The sequence below is a fragment of the Topomyia yanbarensis genome, chromosome 2 (assembly GCF_030247195.1).
Source record: "Topomyia yanbarensis strain Yona2022 chromosome 2, ASM3024719v1, whole genome shotgun sequence".
Lineage (NCBI taxonomy): Eukaryota > Metazoa > Arthropoda > Insecta > Diptera > Culicidae > Topomyia > Topomyia yanbarensis.
In genome coordinates this window covers 204,564,753-204,587,034 of record NC_080671.1, presented here as the reverse complement: position 1 = coordinate 204,587,034, position 22,282 = coordinate 204,564,753, and the positions used below count along the sequence as shown (strand labels likewise).

The 22,282-nt window shown below is 37.8% G+C and overlaps 1 protein-coding gene and 1 non-coding gene across 2 annotated transcripts in view; both read right to left on the bottom strand.

Moving 5' to 3' along the window:
- Nucleotides 1-22,282, bottom strand: part of LOC131682747 (gamma-aminobutyric acid type B receptor subunit 1) — a 508,949-nt gene that overhangs the window by 3,631 nt on the left and 483,036 nt on the right. The window contains exons 12-16 of the mRNA XM_058964464.1: nucleotides 20,780-20,896; nucleotides 20,487-20,694; nucleotides 13,939-14,195; nucleotides 13,738-13,875; nucleotides 13,513-13,672 (exon numbers count right to left, since the gene is read on the bottom strand). Coding sequence (XP_058820447.1) covers nucleotides 13,513-13,672; nucleotides 13,738-13,875; nucleotides 13,939-14,195; nucleotides 20,487-20,694; nucleotides 20,780-20,896 — 880 coding nt within the window. The remainder of the gene's footprint in view (nucleotides 1-13,512; nucleotides 13,673-13,737; nucleotides 13,876-13,938; nucleotides 14,196-20,486; nucleotides 20,695-20,779; nucleotides 20,897-22,282) is intronic.
- On the bottom strand, nucleotides 12,188-12,260 carry Trnay-aua (transfer RNA tyrosine (anticodon AUA)). Its single transcript has one exon. It is a non-coding gene; the product is annotated as a tRNA-Tyr (tRNA).

Sequence of the window (22,282 nt, the reverse complement as noted above, 5' to 3'; positions counted from 1 at the left end):
GATTATCTGGAATGCAATTCTAAAAAGTGTACCCAACCGTAATTAAGTATAGTAGAGTACGAAAATAGACATGTTTCAGAAATTTTTCTTGACGCAATGAAGAGATGAATCGAGATCCTGTAAAATGCGATTTTTAGTACATGTACTAATGTTTTCAAGTAATTGCATCATAAGGTGGCAACTGTATGACATTTTACCGCCGACGAGTTTTTTTAGACAGCGCTAAAAATATCATATAAACTTCACAAAATTGCATTAAAAAGAAATTCAATAAAAAATTAAATCCTGCGTACGTCGCAGGAAAAAGTAATTTTGAATACACTGTGAAAATTTTAGAACGAACATAAATCGTTTGTTGGAGTTACATTTTCGGCCAGCTCAAAAAAAGTGGTTTCGACTAAAACTCGGTAAAAGTTTTCGGTACACTCAGGGTATACTGCATTGTGACAAAATTGAAAACTTGAACATTTATATATTTTTGACGACTTTCATATTTTGACATAACGTTTAGACACTTGAATTGGAAGGGAAGCAAACCGCTTTCGAGGAGAACGGTAGAATATAAATATGAGATCGTGGTATGCGTATTATAAACGTCAGATAGGGTAACTTCGGGGAGAGTTGCAGCGGCGGGTGAGATGCCGCACTTTCTACATCCCGATTAGACTTTTTTTTAAATATTCGTGGAAATTTGATGATTTTTTTTCATTACAAAATCATTTCAGTGCATTTTAGATACTTGTATCAATTGTTAAAAATTATTTAATAATATATCGTTTGGTTTACTTTGATGCAGGTTTGATTTTGTTCAAGAATTGAAACTATAGGGTAAATTCGATTCTGCATCAAAGTAAACCATTCAATATTTGATGAAATCATTTTTAGTCATTTCGACAAGTATCTGAAATACTGTGAAATGGGTTTTGTTATAAAAAGAATTCATCAAATTTCCTCGAACATTTAAAAATAAGGTCAATTAAGGAGAGATGTTGCATGTGCGGGTGGTGGTTTTCACAAACTGAAAAATGGCGAACAAAATTATTTTTTAGCTCTTGTTGATGTTTTTGTGATTAGGTGTCTTCAGCTGAGTTTGATGAAGTTTGATATTTTCTCATATTAATCGTTTAGCACTTTCACTTTTCTTAAGGTATGCAAAGTTGGAACTAAAAAAAAAATGAATTTTTTTTATTGAATATTCTGAAAGTACATACTTTTGAAAATATCTGTACGAAATTTCATCCAGATCGGAGCTACAGATTTCAAACTACAGCCGTTCGCAGCGCGCTGGTTCTTCCGCGAATGAAGTTAACACAAACACCACCACACTCAATTTTTTGGTCAACATGTTTTTTGTAGGAAATTTTTTTTATTGGGATACGAATCTGTTCAAGTACACCACAATACATTTTTCTTCAATAATCTTTTTACTTTTTTGATTTCAGTTGAGCAGTTCGGCTTGGAGAGCATTCACCGCAAACCTCTGCCAAGCTTCCGGCAATCTTGAATATATTTTTTAATTCAGCTTGTTTTTTTGAACTTCAATAGTACTACCAACGAACTGTCTTTCGCTTTTTCAAAAGGAATTTGTATAAAACAATTTCACGAATTTAGTGCACTTTTTCACCACAACTTTGTATATAACCCCTTAAAGGGGTATTCTCATTTCTAGAAAAAAAAATTGTTCAGCATTATAAAAATATTTTTCTTTCGCAACCTTGTGTAACAGTTAAGTTGTAGTAACTTTATTAAGGGTACTATTTATCTATATTTGTAAGAGCGATATATATCTATGTGTTGGCAGGTGTTCCTTAAAATCAGTGTGACGGTTTCTCCGTACAATAAATTTGTATAACTTAGGTTTATTTTTGAAAGCTTCATTATTTCCTTGAAATTTTCGTTTTTACCCCAAAATTGACATCTCTACAAATCAATGTGTTCACGAAAATTAGTGCTTGAAACATTTAAGAATAAACCGAAGTAACCACACGCATTGCCCGTTCGAATATATAGATCAATAGACTCATAATCCCATACGATACTGTGTTAGGTCCGTTAGTTTGTGGATATATTTTATTAAGAACCAATGCCTAGCGCAAATGATCATTTAATGACATACCGAAGTGAAATAATTATAGTACATACATTTTAGTAGTTTTGATGCGGCATCTATCCCATATCCCATTTTCTTCTGACATTATAGATCACCGTGCTCATGATCAGAATGCATCATGCAACTGTGCGCGCATATTCATTAATAATATTTTTGTTGGTTAATAATAAGGATTAATTTACAGTTTAAGTGTTGTAATTCTTCGAAAGACAAACTTAGGATATCACATTACCGTACTAAAGTAACACTATATACGAGAAGTAGAGAGTGCGGCATCTCACCCGACGCAGTGTTGCGCAATTTGCAAAGCCGATAACTTGGCGAATGACTGGATTGGCATCAATCCTTTCGGTCAGGATGTTAGTTACGATCGCTTAAGCTAAGTGTAAATATTTACAGTGTCATCGCTACCGCAGTTGAAGTTATGCACGTTGATGACTATGTTGAAGAAGAGGATTCTCATCCTCGTTCGAAGATTGTGTATTACCACTGATAGGAAACCTCTCGATTATACACACCACCCTCATGGTGCTAGTCCTCACTCCTATGTACGTTTTCGTACATGCGTTCGCCACTTCGAAACAAAACCACATCGTTGTCCTTCGCCAATCAGCTCCTCTAGCGTTACTATTCCGAACTTACTTGTTTCCCTTATCTCAGATAGCAGGTAGTTCCAACTTTCGACTTTTTATTCGCTAGCTCGTTTTTTCGCTACTGTATGTGTCTATTCGTCCTTACCAAGTTTTGTTGACTTTTTTATCCCTAACCAGCCAAGAAGAACATATCATATTTGTCGAAATAGTTCAAATTCTTATAACTCGATAGAAGATTGATTTGTATATTATTTCTTTAGACGGTTACCGAAGCTCGTTGCTCGAATTCTTAGTCACAATTCAATGACTATTTTGGCAGCTGTAACTTGATAAAATAGCTGATTTGGAACTTTTTTCAAAACAGGTCCGGTTAAGATGAGATAAACATAAACATTTAACATAGATTCTAAAATCTGGGTTAGGTTCAAGTTGTTAAAAAGATAAAACTGGAACGTTAGTCAAAAACCCGCTAGTGCAGAATGACAATGTTTCGCATTTTATTTTGATATAAATGCTTCTTAGTCCAAACAGAAATTAAATCCAATTTTTTCTTAGATGAGATTTTGTAAGAATGTGAAAATCCGAAAAGTGTTAGTATTTTCGAACGGCTACATTGAAAGAATTGTGCGCAATTGGATGAAGCATGCATGTGTCAGCAAGCAATATTTATAGTGGTTGCCTAATTTCGAATTGGGTATCACTCACCTGAAAATTATTGGACAGGTTTGGCTCGTAGTCTAACTATGTTTCTTGGAACATTGTTTTGGAATTAATTAAAACGCAATGTTAATAAGAATAGAATTAAATTTATTTGCAAATGATTTATGATATGCACATTATTTTTTTAAACAGTGTTGTTTACAAAAATCTTATCAATATCAACTGTGATATACTTTTTGAATCTTTGTTGGTGTTTCGTTGCATTGATTTCCGATTAGTTAAAACGATTAGATGCAGTTTTATGCGAACAATATATCTGAAAAGGTATTCAGCAACATAGCTTGAATTCCTTGACAAAAAAGAACATGAGAAATCGAAAATTACTATTCCATTCGTAATTTATATCGAAATAGAATGCTAAAAAATTGTTGCAAACACAGTGGTTCTGGTATTTCCTAGCATAGCTCAAGCCGTGCTGATTTTATTGGAAACTAGCTAATACCCGTCGCGCGTTGCTGCGACTTTCAACGAAATAGGAGTAAAACACAATTTGTTCCGAAGCGCCATCTGGCGAGTAGATAATCGCCAACCAATAGCAAACAAACGCGCTCCATAACAATTGTATACTACGTATAAATTTTTCCGGCAATCGACAAGCCGTTTGGGAGTCCGAAAATACATATAAACATTGACTTTTATTTAGATAGTAACTGAATTCTCTTGTAAATAGGGTACATCGTTAAATAGAAGTGAATGGCTGGCGTCCAAAAGGAGCTAACCCACATTTTTTTTCCGAAATCGATATTTTTGTATAGTTCTAAGTAATCCACTGTCATTTGAGAAATTTTAAAATAATCTTTAGATTTTTTGCTGTTAGCAGTCAAAGTTGACCATGGAGGCAACCAACCCAAGTACTAGTTTACGTCCAAAAAAGCTAACCCCACATTGCGTCTTATTGAAATTAGAGTTTCCTCGTTCATTTTCCGAGGTTTTAAGAAATAGTAGTCTATGGATACGCCATCAATAACTGTTTTGTTGTAGCTCACATATCGATGAACTCGACATCACCTTCCTTTTTCCCAAAAATTCTACTAAAATTTAAACAATGTCATTTCGACTAGATTTGCCACAACGATTTGGGTATAGAATGAAAATATTTTGTCATAGCGATTATTGTCATTAAATGAGACGGGAGAAGAGTATTCAAAACTAAAATGTGGGACTCTTATTAAATATTTGTAGAATGATTGAATTATGGACATTATTGAGGCCAAAGCACAAACTGCGATTAATGCTTATTGTTCAATAATAATAGATTAATGTTGTTTTGCTTGATATCCTGAAAAAAAATCCCGAAAACATTTTCAATTGTTGGTGTCCAAATTTTTGAGCTATTTTTGAAATGATTAATCTTTCCAGAAATATTTAGCTCGGATAGGCATTTCCAAATCTTTTTTTAATTTTTTTAAGCATATATTAATTCTCCCAACAAATAATCATTTATTTCATGGGAGATGATAATAAACCTTCAGTTCACCTCCTTTGGGAATATTCAGCTACGTTTGCTATTCGCGTTTTCGAGCGATGCCACCCAAAGCACTTTTTCATATGCATGTAACTTTTGCTCCGGATGATAGGCACAATCGGCGGAAAAATAAAAACTTTGGTTTCTACTGTTAATGTTATGGAAGTAGAGGGTTGGAAGTGTGGTTAGCGAGTTGCTGTAAAAAGTTATTCGATATGAGCGTTTCACCGAACTGTTGAATTTTGTTGCTAGTTTGTAACGAGCGAAAGTTTTTGAAAAATAGAAAAATGTCGAGAATGGAGCGAGAAAAAAGTTGCTACTAAATTCTAGGTGTCATATCATCCACCAAATTAGATCGAGCTCGAATAAAGATTTATGGAAGTAGGGTTTGGTACACTAACTTCGAATAACTTTACTCAAAAGAAGCTACAAAATAGTCTTAACTGAAAAATATTAGGACTTAATTTGGTAAAAAATTATCGTAAATTTGAATGAAAGTACGCGAAAAAAGTTATGTAGGATACTTTTTGAGAAAGAGTCCAATAAAATTGACCGTGGAAAAATTCACATTTTGTTTACACAGCGATCAAAGAAGATACGATGTTGATGAACGAAAGATAGAAAATCAGCCTAATTTGGACCCCTCCTTATTCTGGACGCTTTTCACACATTTGTCTCCTTTACTGACAATTACTCCTTTACTGCCAATTACTCCAAATTCGTTTGGTTTGATGAAGATAATTATATTCTTTGGGTTGTGTTTAAGTTCCACCACAATTAGTCCATCTCTAATCTCTTTAAATTAATCAAAATTCACAGTTGAAAAATTGATATCGAAAACGATTCATAATTCCACGTGTTCCAACAGGAATCGGGAGAATTGATGCACTTTTAAATTGGATTTAAGAGTACAAATTTATTGTTTTTAATTGATCTAATAATTTTGTATCTATTTGGATCTTGCATTTTATGTGTTTGAAATGGTTAACTTGTGAAGTTTTACTTAGAAGTATAAAATAACTAGTGTCCAAAATATGTCGTAAAAATAATAGCGTCAAATTATTTCGGACGCAGCTAGATTTTCTTTCGTAATAGCAGTCTGTTTTTCAATTTAGAATAACTAAAATGTGAGAAATCAAGCAGCGACAAGTCGAATATTTATTATATTTCGATTTTTTCTCCAATTATTATGCCAATTCAAAGTTTTTTTTGTTTCTCTATTGTAGGGTGAAAAGTAAAACTCGAACGTTCTGACAGAGGGGTTTTCCTAACAGTGCAGCATTTGCTAAGAAAATAAATCTAGTTGCGTCCTTCTCAAATGGTTAAAGTCCTAGTTTTAAACCACTTTTTAATGCAAATGTGAGGCTTTATTTTTTTGCTGTGCGGTTGCGGTAAAACCGCGCAGTAAATGCTCTTTCCCGCACCGCATCTGCGGGAAAAAGTGTCTCACCACACCGCAGATTTTGCGGCGCGGGTCCAGGAAACCCCGCGCGGTTGCGGTAATTACCGCTACCGCGACGAACCCTATTTCTGATACATTATGTCACCTTGAGTGAGCTTTGTTGAAAAAGCTTGCTTATGATAAAACGCTCGAAAATTGAAGTTTTATATATACTAATGTGAGCAAACACTACTACATTTTCATTTAAATAGATTGAAAACACTACGGAAAATGTCATGAATTAGATTTTAAATAAAGTATAATTATGTTTTGCCTTTCTGAATGGAAAGGTATTGCAATTGCTCTCAAAACCGACTTTTTAACGGTTTTGGATATTAAGTCGCACTACAAATAATCATGATCGAGAAGAAATTATAGTCATAATCAAAATTATTTTTAGTCCCATTCAAAATAAACACATTTCTACTCCTGATCAATATTCTTTAGTCAGTAAAACTGTTATTCTGGTTCCAATCACAGTTTAATTTAAATTTCACTCCATAAATTATCAAAATTATTAGTTTTACCTGTCATCTAATACGTTTTTGCTAAAATATTTTCCTAATCTTAAGATATGTTTCGACGATACTGCAGAAAAAACAACAAATTGTCCCACTCAAGATCATTTACCCTACATCATTGAAATCAATTTTTGATCATGCTATATTTTTTTGAATGCATGTATTTTTGATTGTTTTCGGTTGTATTGATCTCTCTTCCTTAAAACATGTCGAATCAAAAGCAATCTCAAGTAGATATCAATCACACTATTCAATATCCGTCGAGAATGTCGAGAATTTTGTGATTGAAAAGCTATAAGATAAAATTCCAGTAAGCCATTGAAGACACCTTACACCGTTAGGAGACAACATTTGCTTGTTAATGTTGCATCAGGGGACGGCAGAGTAAAATATTCGTTTTGCTATTTACACTTATCCTTTTTAAAAAACCCAATCTAGCCAGAAATTTTAGAATGTCAATTTGTTTTGAAAATAATACTGCATATTCAAAAATTCATGTTTTCATTATTTTTCTCGTATAATCGCTTATTTACTGGTTCAAAAGTAAAGTAAAATGAAATAATTTGGATGAACTTCATCATATACACAATTTTTATCACAGGGCAACACTTATTGAGCTAATTTGGAGCAGGCCATGTAAGGAATGGAAATTGGAAAAATAAATAACGAGGCACTACTGAGATATTAAAAAGACGGTACAATTGGAAAATTCGAGTATATTGGATTATGCATGTAAATATTTTTTTGCTATTTATGAGTGAGTTTACGTTGCAGCTATGATAGCAGTCGGTCATGACTACTTCCGAGACAAGAGTGAATAAAGCCAAAGATATTAGGCTTAGTAGAGAAAAACCAGAGTTCACAGAATATTAGACAATTAGTTAAAAACCAAAACATGCCCAGGCCGTCTGGTCACTCTACATGTACATGCATTCCAAAGTTCCACTAAAAATAACAATAGTAATGTTTATGTTTATTATTACCTTCACCAACAGACCCCTTGGCCCCAATGGTGGTTGCTTAAACTAATTACATTTTAAAATTGACAACATTTTCGCTTTTATCGTATTCCGCGTCCGGTTGAAGTCAAAGGACGTCGCCATACTGTTAAAAATTCGCTGGAGTCCGGTAACAGCGCTCTGGCAACCATAGTTGGTTCTCCTGAACGGAACTCGCAGAAGAGAGTTATTACGTAGAGCTCGAACGCGGGCTTGAAGATCCAGACGTGCGAGGATTGTAGGGCAATCCACTCTGGCAGAGAGTAAGTCCGAGACGAACAGGACTCGAGAGCAGTCCCTCCGAATGCTGAGTGTATCGAGGTGTATTAGCTGGCAACGGTTTTCATAGCTCGGCAGCTGAAATCTGTTTCTCCATGGGAGATGCCGAAGGGCGAATCGTATGAACCTGCGTTGGATAGCCTCGATTCTGTCAATCCCGTTCTGGTAGTACGGATTCCAAACAGCAGAACAATATTCTCACGTTGAGCGGACCAACGCGCAGTAAAGCGATTTAAGACAATATACGCCCCTGAAGTTTTTCGCTATTCGGAAGACGAACCCAAGCTGTCGTGATGCCTTATCCACGATGACTCCAAGATCTTTGATGTGAGAGTGTCTTGGAATGCTCGAGCCAAAGAAATGGTAGTTAAACTGAGTCGGATGGCGTTTTCCGCGTGAACGTAACGATTGAGCATTTGCTCGGGTTCAAAACCATTCTGTTTAGATCACAGCACGTACTAAAGCTGTCCAGTTCCCTCTGAAGAAGCTCGGCATCGGTTTTATCCCGTATTTGTTGAAAAAATTTCATGTCGTCGGCGAAAGAAAGGCGGGGTCCTTGTAATGTGATATTGACGTCATTAAAGTAGAGGAGGAATATTACTGGACCGAGATGGCTTCCTCATGGTATGCCGTAATGCAGTAATAAAACGATATAAACAGAATCAAACCTTGTTAACAGATTTATAAAACAAATGTTGAAAATCGTACACACAGTTTTCGAGGCGTATTGGCATCGAAAGGTGTAGTGACTCGGTCAAAAATTCTTTGTAGGGTAATGATGGTGCCATACATATCAATGATAATAAATTGGAGTGGTAATTGGAACATAATATTGTCCCGTTATATTCAAGCTTCGACGTTCATGTTGATTTGTTCAAAAATATCTTGTAATGAATATCTTGGCTCTTAGCTGTCAGCTACTTTAACGGCACCCCCAGAAATGAGAGGTTTCTATTACGCGGTGTAGGCTCGTCTAGAGACTCTCTTTATGCGGGTTAACTTTGCTCAAACACCCGAAAACAATCCGTTGCCCCAAATGGTCAACCAGGAAAATGAGGAGGAATCTATCGATGAGTGGGGATTAGACTGGTTCAATTTTTGACTTTTAGCTCCACCAGGCTCTACTGATTCCTTTTATGGCCCTTAGTAATTGTGCAAATTTTGGTACCGATCGGATGTGTCTACGGACCCTCCAAAAATTTCAAAGTTTATATGGAAATTAGTATGGAAAATCGGTTAAAATTGAAAATAAATTCTGAAAAAATCACCTCATCAATCAATTCATGAGAACACTATATATTTATAAAGGTATTCTTCTACTGAACACATTCGTGGAACATTGTAAGTTTGTAAAAATTTAATGAGAATCTAATGATCGACTACGTCTCGCGTATGATCCTATTAAAATTTAAAAATCGTAGTACTGGAACATACTTGAGTAAATCAGGATTACTGAGAATCAGATCCGATTCATCTTCACAGGTTTTAAATCTGAATCAGTTCCTGAATCCAAATCATCAAGAAGTGTCCAAATTCGCCTGATATTTTTGTTGGAAACATAACGGTTCAGAATCCAAACTTATTCCAAGATCCTTCACAGGTCACCGAGCACTTTTTCGGGAATACACACAACTGAAACTGATGATAGAGAAAGCCGTAATGTTATGATATTATCTACGGAGGACATCCATAGAGTGCTCAGCACTAGCTGTATATCATGCAAGTAAAGCAGTAAATTCGACAGCCACAAGTTAGGTATTCTTGACGAAGATATGGGTGCCTGCCATCTCCAACGACAACCGATATCTCTCGATCTGTGTGGTAGGATTGATTCTAATAAAAATACTACTGTTCATTCTAAATGAACCCATTTTTCGATTGTAATGTTGTAGTTCAGTTTACCCAAAGAGACAGTAAAATCGGAGCGCGACGTTCCAAATTCTCTCTCTGCTCGAAAAGTTTAGAAACAGTATTTGCTGGTGTAGTTTCACTCTGTTTATCGACGGCTCACTTGTTTCCCTTTGTATAGACTGGCGATTTGAACTCCTCTAGCGCTAAATTCCTAAACCATTTTGCCGTAGTGACAGGAAATTAAGTCTGGTCAAAGCAGCACGGAACAATTGTGTTCCTTAAAAAAGTCAACAAGCGTTTTTGCCAACTTTACCTGACATAAATATCTTGATTGGCAGTACCAGTTGCCGCGAATTTTTTTTCCAGATGTGCAAAACGCCTGCCAAATCAAATATTTTTTTGGGAAACTTATTCTGCCTAAACTTTTCCGGTAAATGTGAAAAATTCTTGGCATGGGAGCTTCGTGAAATCCGCTTTGATGCATGTTTCATTGCTAATCAGGACTCAATCGCAATGTTTGTATAACTTACGCGTTCTTCCTTCAGTTGTGGTGTTTTGCTTACAATCTCGAATAAGTGTCACTGTAATTTTGTACGTTGACAGCCCGGCTCGTTTCCCTTATGTGTGACATTTCTTCTGATCCTAATGTCCTAGCAGTCGTCAGAGGTTCGCCGAAAACATTAATAATATTTGTAACGGTCGATTTGGAATTTCAGGGATTTTGCCAAATTCGCTTAGGAGTATTTTGGATTTTTCTTATGCGTGTGAAATATTTTGATTCCCCGGTCCTTTTACTTTGACACCATGTTGACAATTGAATGGCAAAAGGCAAAAACAAACTAGAAGCATCATTCCGTTTGCACATATGTAGGAACGGTGGTGAGTTGTGAACTATGGGGAGTTGTGAACACCGCTAATCTATAAATGATAAAAATGTGGTAACTACTGTTAAATGTTTCTACTGTTATGACTTCACTCTATCATTAGTAATTTTATCCGAAGAACAGGATTATACCAACCGCCGTCACCGAGATTTAGTGCGAATCAATTGTCACCTATCTATTGCGAATCAGATCACTTCTCCAACTCGTCTATAGTTTAGAATTATCTTAAAATTTATCGTCTATAGGCTTACTAAAAATAAATCACAACAATATTCCGTTTCTCTTACTTTTTGTGATGGTTCACAACTCCCCACCAAACTGAACAATGCCTATTCCACGTATTTTACGCAATCTGACCTATCTCAAACAAGATATTGATTATTTTAAACAGCTTCAGCTTGTGGATGTATTAGGGAGTCCTTTACAAATATCAGTTCAAATATTGCAAATCGACCAATGCTTAGGGTAGTTATGCCCCGAAAACAAAACAATGTTCACAACTCGCCACCGTGCCCTACAATATAAGAGGTGGTTTTTTTAACCGTGATGTGTCCGGTAGAGTACCCGGGTACATTAGGACGTTCCAGTGTTCTTCCCTAAGCTGCAAAATGTTATTTAGTAACATCTTGGAATATCAGCAAGAATATCTTTTGAGGAAATAAAACTGATGATGCGGGAGGGGGACTTATATGAATATATTTACCCCGTAACAGGCCGCAAGGGTATCCGGGTACCCGAAAAACTAAAATGCTCATAATTATCATATTTTTAACCGTTTAGGACACTTTTGGTTGTTTTGAATTCAAAGGCTTCTACTTTTAGACACTGTAGAAATGAACCAGATAAATTCATCTGGTTTCCAAGGGCCGTCTACCGTATATTGCTAGGATTTTATTATAATTTACGAATTACAAATCCCAGTACTAAAACATTTCTTCTGAAATCTGGATTACCGGGTAACAGATACATTCAGCGGGTTCATTTTATAGATTCTAAAAGTTGATTAGTTTCTCAATCCAAAACATCCAAACGTGACCAAATCGGTCAAAAATGCCATAGTTGCGAGCTTTCAATAGACGGGTAGCCGGGTGCCATTGTCGGCCTGTTAAAGGTGTTTTTGTTGGACTAAAAAGATACATAAAATTTAAGCAGAACAATTTTGTAATTCTCGGGAAGAATGTGGGACTTGCTCTAGAAAACTAATGAAAATAGGATTTTTTTGAACGTGTCCACTGGAAAACAGACAGAGAAAGAATGACCGGAACGGTGAGAATGAAGAAACGATGAAAATTCACTTTTTTATTGGAAACACCGAGAAAAGATATGTCCTCAAGCAGGAATCGAACCTGCGATCTCCCAGTCTATAGTTGGGTGCGTTAACCACTCCGCCATCGAGGAACTGTGATGATGTCATCATATATTCTCAATAGTATCGTGATCACCGCTGCAGCCTCCAATTCCTCCCAATTGACCTATCGACCCCCAATGTCTCCTATATAGCAGTGATAATAAATATCCCAAGCCTTGGGCGCAGTCCACTCGACCCAAAAATAGATAATTAGAGAGATTTGGCCCGATCGATGAGAGGGAGAGGTGACGATCTGCTTATAGGAGACATTGGGGTCGATAGGTCAATTGGGAGGAATGTTTGCACTACTAACGTTTCCGGCAGCTGATAAAAAATCGGTTTGCACAATTAATGGGCTAGTTCTACGACATAGAAAGTTGTATTGATTTACAAGGCATTATCACATTACCCTTGTTCGAACACAATGTCCGTATGCGGTTATTGGAAGTCTGCAAGCGCCTCGTAGGGCCGGCTAGTAGTTGATATTGTTTCAAAATGTTAGTTAGTTAGGTGGCTTTACTATAAAGAATAATTAATAATATTGATCAGGAATTAGTATTTTGCATCAGGTTGCGAACTAATTTGTTACATAAATACATATGATAATTGTTATACATCAAGCATGATTTTCTCAGTTTTTAACTTGTTTATGTCGGTTTAATGCATAAGTGTAATCATATGTGTTATCTATCATATAGAAAAAAAGTTTTAGCATTATAATCCTTCGACTAATTTTTCTTCCGCTTCAACAGAATTCGCAGCCGACACTTAGCAAGCAAGACAATTACAGGATTACTGTTACAATTATGCTAGCATTGATAATCCTGGCCTGGAAAATTGGCCAATGAGCTCATCGCTTTACCTTCTTACCTTACCAGCGATGTTAACATACATACTGGTACACATACATACATTTTAGCAACTTATATATTTCTAATAATCACGCTAAAATTTGTTTATAGCAAACTTCGTGCAAAATAAAAATTAATATTTTTTGTGTGCATTTGCAGATACGTCTTTCTTAATGTGACCAAAATCACCATCCAGCAAAGATTTGTAAATATAAATTTATGATAGTACAAAATACTTCCTGATATGTATACCTAGTGGTAAACTAACAAACACATTAAATCTATCCTACAGCATTCTCTCAATACTACAAATAACTCTCCGAAAAGTCATTATCGGATTGACTAGTCCTAGAAGAACGGGTGTTTATTGACAGTCCGCCTCCAATGGCACTGTCGAAATCGGAAGTAGTCGTGTGATCGGCTTGTATCGAGACCACTAATGATTTCTTACCTTGTGCGACTCCTGTTGATGCAGCCACTGTCAACTGATTGTTGCTGAATTGAGCGTTGTTGTTTCCGGTGTGAGGATCGCCAAACTGCGTTGGAGCATTTTTTGCTGCCGATTCCTTCTCTGACAATCGCAGTTTCAATATTCGGATTTTTTCTTCTTTCTGTTGCAATAGAAAATACTGTGTGTTAGAAACTGAAACAAATTTATATGTGCTGATTTTCTCACTTGAGCAATTAATTTCTGCAGGTCATCATTCTCTGTAACTAGCTTTTCGTAGCGTTCTTCATCCTCCTTAGATATACCAGTTTCGTTGCTAAATTTCGATTCGACTTTATCCTTTGGATGCCGTAAAACTTCGATTACCTGAGAAACATAGAAGAAAGCATTTATATCAGCGTGCCCTGATCTACTCCACTGTGTTCAAACCTTTGGCACAAATATCAACAGCATGCTAAGAAAGCAGCAGAAAATAACTGCCAGGGCGACGAATGCAAATGAGGCATCTTGCTGAGATGCGATCACCATTGCTACCGGAGCAGTGATCAGACAGAGGACCACAACATTGTAGATACTCATACCAACATACCGAGAGTCGTTGATCTGCTTTACTTTGAGCGATCGGGTTTCGTAGGCAAGAAACAAACCAAACACCAGTATCAGTCCTTTGAAACCGTAAATTACACCTGGAAACAAAATAACGAATAGTGATTGATCAAAACTTTTGAAATGAATCTGAAAAAAGTTTTAATTCATTCTTCGCTAGTATCATTTTGCCTTAAATTGATTATGAGGAAAAGGTAATGAAGATTTAAGATGATTTGTCGGTCAATTTATCGCTTCCTTGGCCTAGCTTGTGTATATTTCCAACATTGTATTTTTTGTGGTATGTGGTATGGGGTGTTCGTTAGTTAGAAAAAGTTCTTGATTTCTATATTTTAATTAGATTATATTATATTAGGATAATTTAAAAAGAAATATCTAAAATAAATACTATTGATCATAAGCCTTTCAAAAATTACTATTGATAAAATAAAAAATAAAAATATATTTTTTTTAAGTTTTGCACTGTCAGGCCCCCTAAGGGGAACTTAAAGTAAATAATCATAAAAAGTTGCGAGGATATATCTAAGGACCAAAGAAGAATATTTTAAGAGCTTCGCTTTATTAAAAGAACAGAAAAATATATGTCCCGATTTTATCAAAATGGCGTATATCATAAGATAGCACAACAGCGACTTAAAAACTTTAAGTCCTTTTGAAAAAGTTATCTTCTGATAATATTTCTTAAGTTATTAGTAGTGAAAGTTGGCGACAGGCCTCGGCACCTACCGGTATGCCCGTTGAGTAGGCCAGTTCAACCGCCGGGGATAATTGGCTCACTAAGCGGACATCGGTGCCGAGAGAAATCCTACCACCGCTCAACGAAACGGGTATCGGTATCGAGCGAAACTCTGCTGTCGGGGAGCTTTCAGCTGGAGTGTGGAGAGGTTACCTCCGCGGGGACTAAACGAGTAGATCGCGCCAAAGCTAGGATGTGAATGGCTCACGGAAATTGAAGCTAAATGGCTCATGGAATCTCTAGCTAGAGATTATCCGAGTGCAGTAGCTAAATGGTAGCTATTGAGCTTGGTAACCGAACCCTTTTTCTATGTGCAGTTTTTTTCCCACCGGATCGCATTCATGACTGTATGTTGATCGATGCTCACATCCAGTCAATCTCGCATGTTATGACACGTATGACTCTAGTCGACGAAATAGGTATTCTGGGCGATTTTAATTTTCTCGACTGTCGTGGCAACCATCTCATAGTGGCTTCCTGTATCCTGACCCTAACAATTCCGTGTTTCATGCAAGTTCAATCAACCTTCTCGACAGCTACAACACAGCTTTTTTCAAATCAATGACGTGGTTAACGAAAATGGCCGTAGTTTGGACCTCTGCTTCGTAAGCGCCCAGGACGTTTCTCCAACTATTTATGCCGCGCCAGCTCCATTGGTGAAAGTTGTCCCCCATCACCCGCCTCTCGGTGTCGTGATGAATCGAAAACGACTCCGTGTAGCTGAGATAATTCCTGACCCGGTTTTCTACGACTATCGCAATGCAGACCATCGCAGCATCGAGGTTTTTCTAGTAGAGTTTGACTGGGACCGCATTCTCGATAGCAATGATGTCGAACAAGCAGAGCAGACCTTCACACATGTCATGGGGTATATCATCGATAGATTCATTCCGAAGAAGGTAAACCGAAATGGGGTACAACCGCCGTGGCAATCCGCTGAGTTACGGCGACTTAAAACAGTAAAGCAAGCCGCCTTAAGAAAATTTACAAAATATCGCACTATGCCACTCAGGAACTATTATGTGAGGCTTAACATCGAGTACAAAAAAGTAAGCAAACGTTGTTACTCGCATCATAAAGGCAATGTTCATCGTAAACTCAAATCGAATCCAAATTCGTTTTGGAAATATATCAACGAACAACGCAAAGAGTCTGGGCTCCCGTCGACGATGACTTTGAACGGAGAAATGGGTACCGATAACATGAAATCTGTCGTCTCTTCTCCATTACGTTCACCAGTGTTTTCAATGCTGAAATTTTACCTCATGAGCATATTGCCGCCGCCGCCAGAAACATCCCTTTGCAAACACAGACTTTTAGTCAAATGAATGTAGACGATGCAATGATTACCCGAGCAGCCCTCCAGTGGAAGTCAACTCATAAACCGGGACCCGATGGAATACCGTCCGTTCTTTTGAAGCATCATGTCGATCGTTGGCTGTCTCCACTTCGTCTCATTTTCCAACTGTATTTATCGAAGGGAATTTTCCCCTCGTGCTGGAAATACGCGCATATGTTTCCCGTATATAAAAAACCTGTTGTAATCCACCTAGAGGTGCAATTGTGCCTTTCTCATTTCTCCAAACAATGATACAATAGCTGGTTCGTACAATATAACATTATGGAAATGTCTTTCATTCTTATTACACTTGGTAAGTATATATAAAAGCACCTTTTTGCATTCATCGCGGTATCGGTTTGAATCGGAGTTTTCTATGTCATCGCACTCCACAACCCGTAACTCCGGAGCCGGAAGTCGGATGGAGATGGAATTTAATATCAGTTTCCGGGGACGCAACACCTTTAATTTGAGACTAAGTTGATCAAATCGGTCTAGCCATTTTCGAGAAACCAATATAACCGTTATTCTGAATTTGGATACTTCAGGATCCGTCGATGGTGGCCAGTGTGACCAAAGAGCCTTTGAATGACTGTTGGGGACCTAGATCTACAAATTCAACACTTGTGTACATTTTGGAAAAAAAATCACCTTTTTACATCCATCGCAGAATTCGTTAGAATCGGGATTTGCTGCGTGATCGTACGTATCACCCTGTAATTCAGGAACCAGAACTCGGATCCACACAAAATTCAACAGCAGCTGATGGACCTTTCATTTAAAATTAAGTTTGTCAAAATCGGTTCAGAAAATTCCGAGAAACCGATGTGGACAAATCAACAAATTTTGTTTTGTAACCAGCCATCTCCGAGAAACCGATGTGGACATTTTGTTAACAAATCCGCACATACACACACATACATATGTATGTATGTATGTATGTATACATACATACATACATACATACATACATACATACATACATACATACATACATACATTCATACATACATACATCCATACATACATACACACATACATACACACAGATATTTTGCGATCTTGGCGAATTGAGTCGTATGTTATATGAGACTCGGCTCTTCGGGCCTCGGTTAGAAAGTCGGTTTTTGGAGCAATTGCATAACCTTTCTATATAAGAAAGGCAAAAGAATAATATTTAATTAGCTTAATAAGCATGAGTTCAATGTTATCTTCATGTGATTATAATTTGGAAAGGTTGGTGGAATGGGTTTGAACATGTAGGGAATGGGGGGTTAGTAGAGTGGGAGTGGAGGATGCGTCAAAAATCCTTCATCTTATTTCGGTATACGGGGTGGATGAAGGAAATGCGGGCGTGAGGGTGGTCTAAGAGGAGGGGAGTGATGAAGGATGGAGGCGGAAGGGCAAGGCGGGGGGGAGGGGCGGCGACGCAATACTCAACTGCATATTTTGCCTTCCATTTGAGACTTGGTTTGAGAAAATCGGTTCAGTCATCACCGATGAACCGATGTGACTTTAATTGTGGAATATGCCCGGAATTCCGGAGTCGTCGATAGTGGACAATATATTCAAAGAATGTTTGATTGGCAATCAGTGATCTAGATCTGCGATTAGAAGTAATTTGGTGACCATTTCAATAGTTTTTAGCCTCTGAGGTATTACGATTGTACCGATTTATATGGGAAATTCCAGTGTATCCTTACTAACACCCCTGTAACTCCGGAAGCAAAAGCCAGAACCGAATGAAATTCAGCAGCAGTCAATGGTATTACTGTATCTTTCATTTGAAATCAAGTTTGTAAAAATCGGTAGAGAATTCGTTGTGTAATGGGTGTGATATTAGTTTAGGAACTTGGCGGGTTCCCCGGGGGCGTCATGAACCGTCATAGGTGGCCAATGTGGTCAAAGCTGCTTTGATTGATCATTAGTGATGCAGACCCGCAAACTAGAGTAATGTTACATCAATTTTAATATGTTTTACATCATTTGAACATCATGGTGGTACCAGTTTATATGGGAATTTGCTGTGTAACCGCACTCTTCAACCCGTAACTCCGGAACCGGAAGTCGGATCAACTAAAAATTCAATAGCAGCTTATGGGAGCGTTATACCTTTCAGATGAAACTAAGTTTGCGAAAATCGGTTCAGCCATCTCTGAGAAAATTGTGTGAGTTTAAATGACACACACACCTACACACACACAGACATTTGCCGATCTCGACGAACTGAATCGAATGGTGTATGACACTCGGCCCTCCGGGCCTCGGTTAAAAAGTCGATTTTTACAGTGATTGCATAGCCTTTCTGTATATGAGAAAGGCAAAAAGGTAAAAGGAATGACATCGATAACTACCGTGGCATCACATCTCTTTTCGCCGTTTCAAAACTGTTTGAACTTATCATCATGGAGCCTCTTTTCAGTCACTGCAAGCAATACCTGAGCGATGACCAATACGGTTTCATGTCCGGAAGCTTGACTACTACGAATTTGCTGTGTCTTACCTTATTCATCACTACGACTATGCCGGAACGGAATCAAACGGATGTTATTAACACTGATCTGTCGGGCGCTTTCGACAAGATTAACCACGCTATATCCGTTGCCAAGTTGCAGAGACTAGAATTACATGGTTCACTCCTTAGATGGTTAAATTATCTTACCGACCGGTGGATGAACGTCACTATATGTGATTTACAGTCACATAAGTTTAAAGCTTCTTCCGGTATTCCACAGGGAAGTCATCTTGGATCGATAATTTTTTTATTGTACTTCAACGATGTAAACCATGTTTTGGAAGAACCTCGCCTGTTCTTTGCGGATGGCCTGAAAATGTATGCACAGACTCATTCGATTGTTGATGCCCATTTCCTACAAAAGCAACTGGACAGTTTCGCAGCTTGGTGTGATTTTAATGGAATGATCGTCAACCCCAGTAAATGCTCTGTGATCTGCTTTACAAGAAAAAAGCGACCTATTCGCTTCAAATACACCTTGGGGGAAGTTGAAATTGATCGCGTCACCCACGTTAAAGATCGTGGAGTTATCCTGGATGCCCAACTCACTTTCAAACAGCACGTCTCGTTCATCGTCGGTAAAGCATCACAAAGCTGGGCCTCATCATGCGAATAGCTAGAGACTTCACCGATGTACATTGTTTGAAGTCGTTGTACTGTGCATTGGTCCGCCCAACTATTGAGTTGAGGATCTATACAACGAAGATTTATTAGATTCGCTTTGCGCAGGCTACCGTGGCTCCGCATCGGTTACTCAGCTACGAAAGTCGGTGTCTACTTATTGATCTGGACACCCTGCGAACCCGGCGGGATCTCTCCATAGCGCTATTAGTAGCAGACATTCTGCAGAATAGGGACGACTGCACTGCCCTTTTGCAGGACATCTCACTCAACGTCCTCACCAGAGCTCTAAGGAACAGACTTATAACTTTTTTAACATTGACACTAGAAATAGCATTAAGTGTAATCTGTAAGATATATCGAAGGTGCAATAATAAAACTATGCTACGGTTGCCATTTCGTCGAACTAACTACGAGATGAACACAGCGATCAACGGTATCCAGAGGACCTTCAATAGAGGCGCTTCGGCACGCGCAACGCTCCGTCGTCGGTTTGCGAGTATGCTGTCAGGATCAGATCCATACTGACTAATAGTGTTGTCCATATTCGTTAATATGTTTGACTATGTTATTTGTATGGTATCATGTGTCTTTATTGTGTATTTTAACGATAATCTTTTAATTTGTATTTTATGTTAATTAATTAATTAATTATTTTATCATTGGGGCATAACAACATAGTCTGTTGATGTACATAAACAATAAACAGACAACTTCTTCCCCGCCACGAAAGAAGCGCTATAAAAAGTTGCGTGTACGAAATCCGTCGTCTCAACATTTGGTTTTATTTTCATTTCCATTTTATATACACACTTATTTTTTTCTGGCAAATCTCAGCTTTTTAGCACCTTTTGCCTAAATCTCAACCGCTGAGATCTCAGCAAACATTTTTTTTGCTGAGATCTCAGTAAAAGTGACGTTTGATTGCTGAGACTCGGACATTTTTTTATCGAAAATCAGAAAACAAATCTCACTTTGCTGAGATATCAGTTTCTAAAATTGCTGACTGCACAGCTGTTGGAAAATTGCTGAGCTGAATTGAGTGTTTTTTCAGAAAGTCGATGTTGTCAATGTAAACGTGGTAATTATAGATACGCTTGTTACCAATGTTACCAATCGATGAAAATGTTTAATCAATTAATATCAGTAATAACTCTTACCCAACCACACCGAGTTGTTGTGACTTTCACAGTGTTCGAGCTCTGGTCGGATTTTGACGTCGTCATTGGATGACATGGGTTCCTCCAGAGGAAAGGTTTCCAGCCGCCGCTGCAAGGGATCCTGAATTTGCCAAGTCAACAGAATTACTAAATCCACGGTGAGTAGACCAGACACCATCGTGTAAAGCTTCCATGGTTCTACTTTTTTCTGTTGGATAAAAAGTACGAAACAATTCATATAAGTAAATCTGTTTTCATAGTATATTTAAGATTACGATAATGATTTATCTCACTTTGGGGTCTGTTTTTGTTTTCGTTGTGAATCTGTGTACGCGCCAAACTTTGCTGAACATTGCTCCGTAGGCTAACGTAAAGCCCGTTGATAAAATCCACGTTCTAGCTTGGCAGATCTGGAAAATAAAATAACATGTAGTGTATGGCATTAATTGAAGGTACGACTAACGAGCATTACTTTGAAATTTGTTGTGCAAATATTCAAAAGACTTATATAATTAGCTTGTTTCCGTTTTTGGTGTAATAACATGCTTGTTCGCTTAAAATTGGTATAATGCTGGCCGAATACAAACATAGTTTAGAGTTTTAACATTTGACCGTAGATAGGAAGGAAAATGTGGCCAAAATGTATCTTTGTATATTATGAAGGATCACAAACAGCTAGTTGAAGCTATCACGGCGAATCCCAATATTTCGGTAAGAGACGGGGCGAAAAAACTAGCAAATCTAGTATAAAGTCCAAAAGCGGTCAACTCGCGATGAACAGCAGAATACAGTGGGAAAATGACGTACACTATCAAATTTAGATGGGACCGCATTGTCTGATAAGCGAAGGTGAGATTTATGTGAAAGCAGATTTCCAGTAGCTTCCAGGGCTCATTTTCTTCACTGTCTGTCATACGTTCGACGTCCCTGAGGAGGTTAGAAAATAAAAGATTTCTAAATTTACCAAAAAATACATGATGTAGCAGGCAATTTGCTCATGTGGAAAGCGGAGCACTCCGTTCGTGACAACCGGGATGGTCAATTTGCAGGTGTGTTTGAAAAAATGCCACCAAAAGCGTCTACTTCCACTTCAGAGGACCCTCGATGGCCCTATGCTTTTCTGCTCAGTACCGTGCACGGACACTAATATTTTTTCATACCCTTCAAATGCGAGCCTTTACACTTGTCCGGTACGGTGTCGTTAATGCTCGTATTTGATGCGTATGTGTCCGTGTACGGTGCTGAACCATCACTGAAAAGAATTGGATAGGTGTGCATAGCGCTTTAACGAAATGTTTCTTGTGGTGCAATTTAATCCCGTACACCCTTTATGAGAATGTCATGATTCTTTAAACTAGGGTGACCATACGTCCCGGTTTCCCAGGACATGTCCTGGTTTTTCACTGACTGTCCGGGTGTCCTAGGAAGTCGAGGCAAAAGCTTGATTTGTCCTGTAAGCCTAATAACAGGTGTTCAATAAAAATGAGAGTTTTTTGCAGTCATATAGTTGAAAAACAAAAAAAAATTCTTCATCGAATTCAGATTTTTTTTATTAAAAAATGCTTATTCTTCAAAATAACGTCAATGAATATTGGAGAAGGAGCCCTGGTCAGCCGTACGACGCAACTTAGTCGCGATGCTCTCACAAGAGCACTAGACGGCACTGACGTCCTTCTTCCGGACACAATTCCGGATCCTGGTGGTGGTTTAATCCCTTGACTCGCAAATTATTTTTACACATTGAAGCACTGAGGGAGCCGAAAAAACCGTAATGTGACGGCACTGGGGCAAGTTAG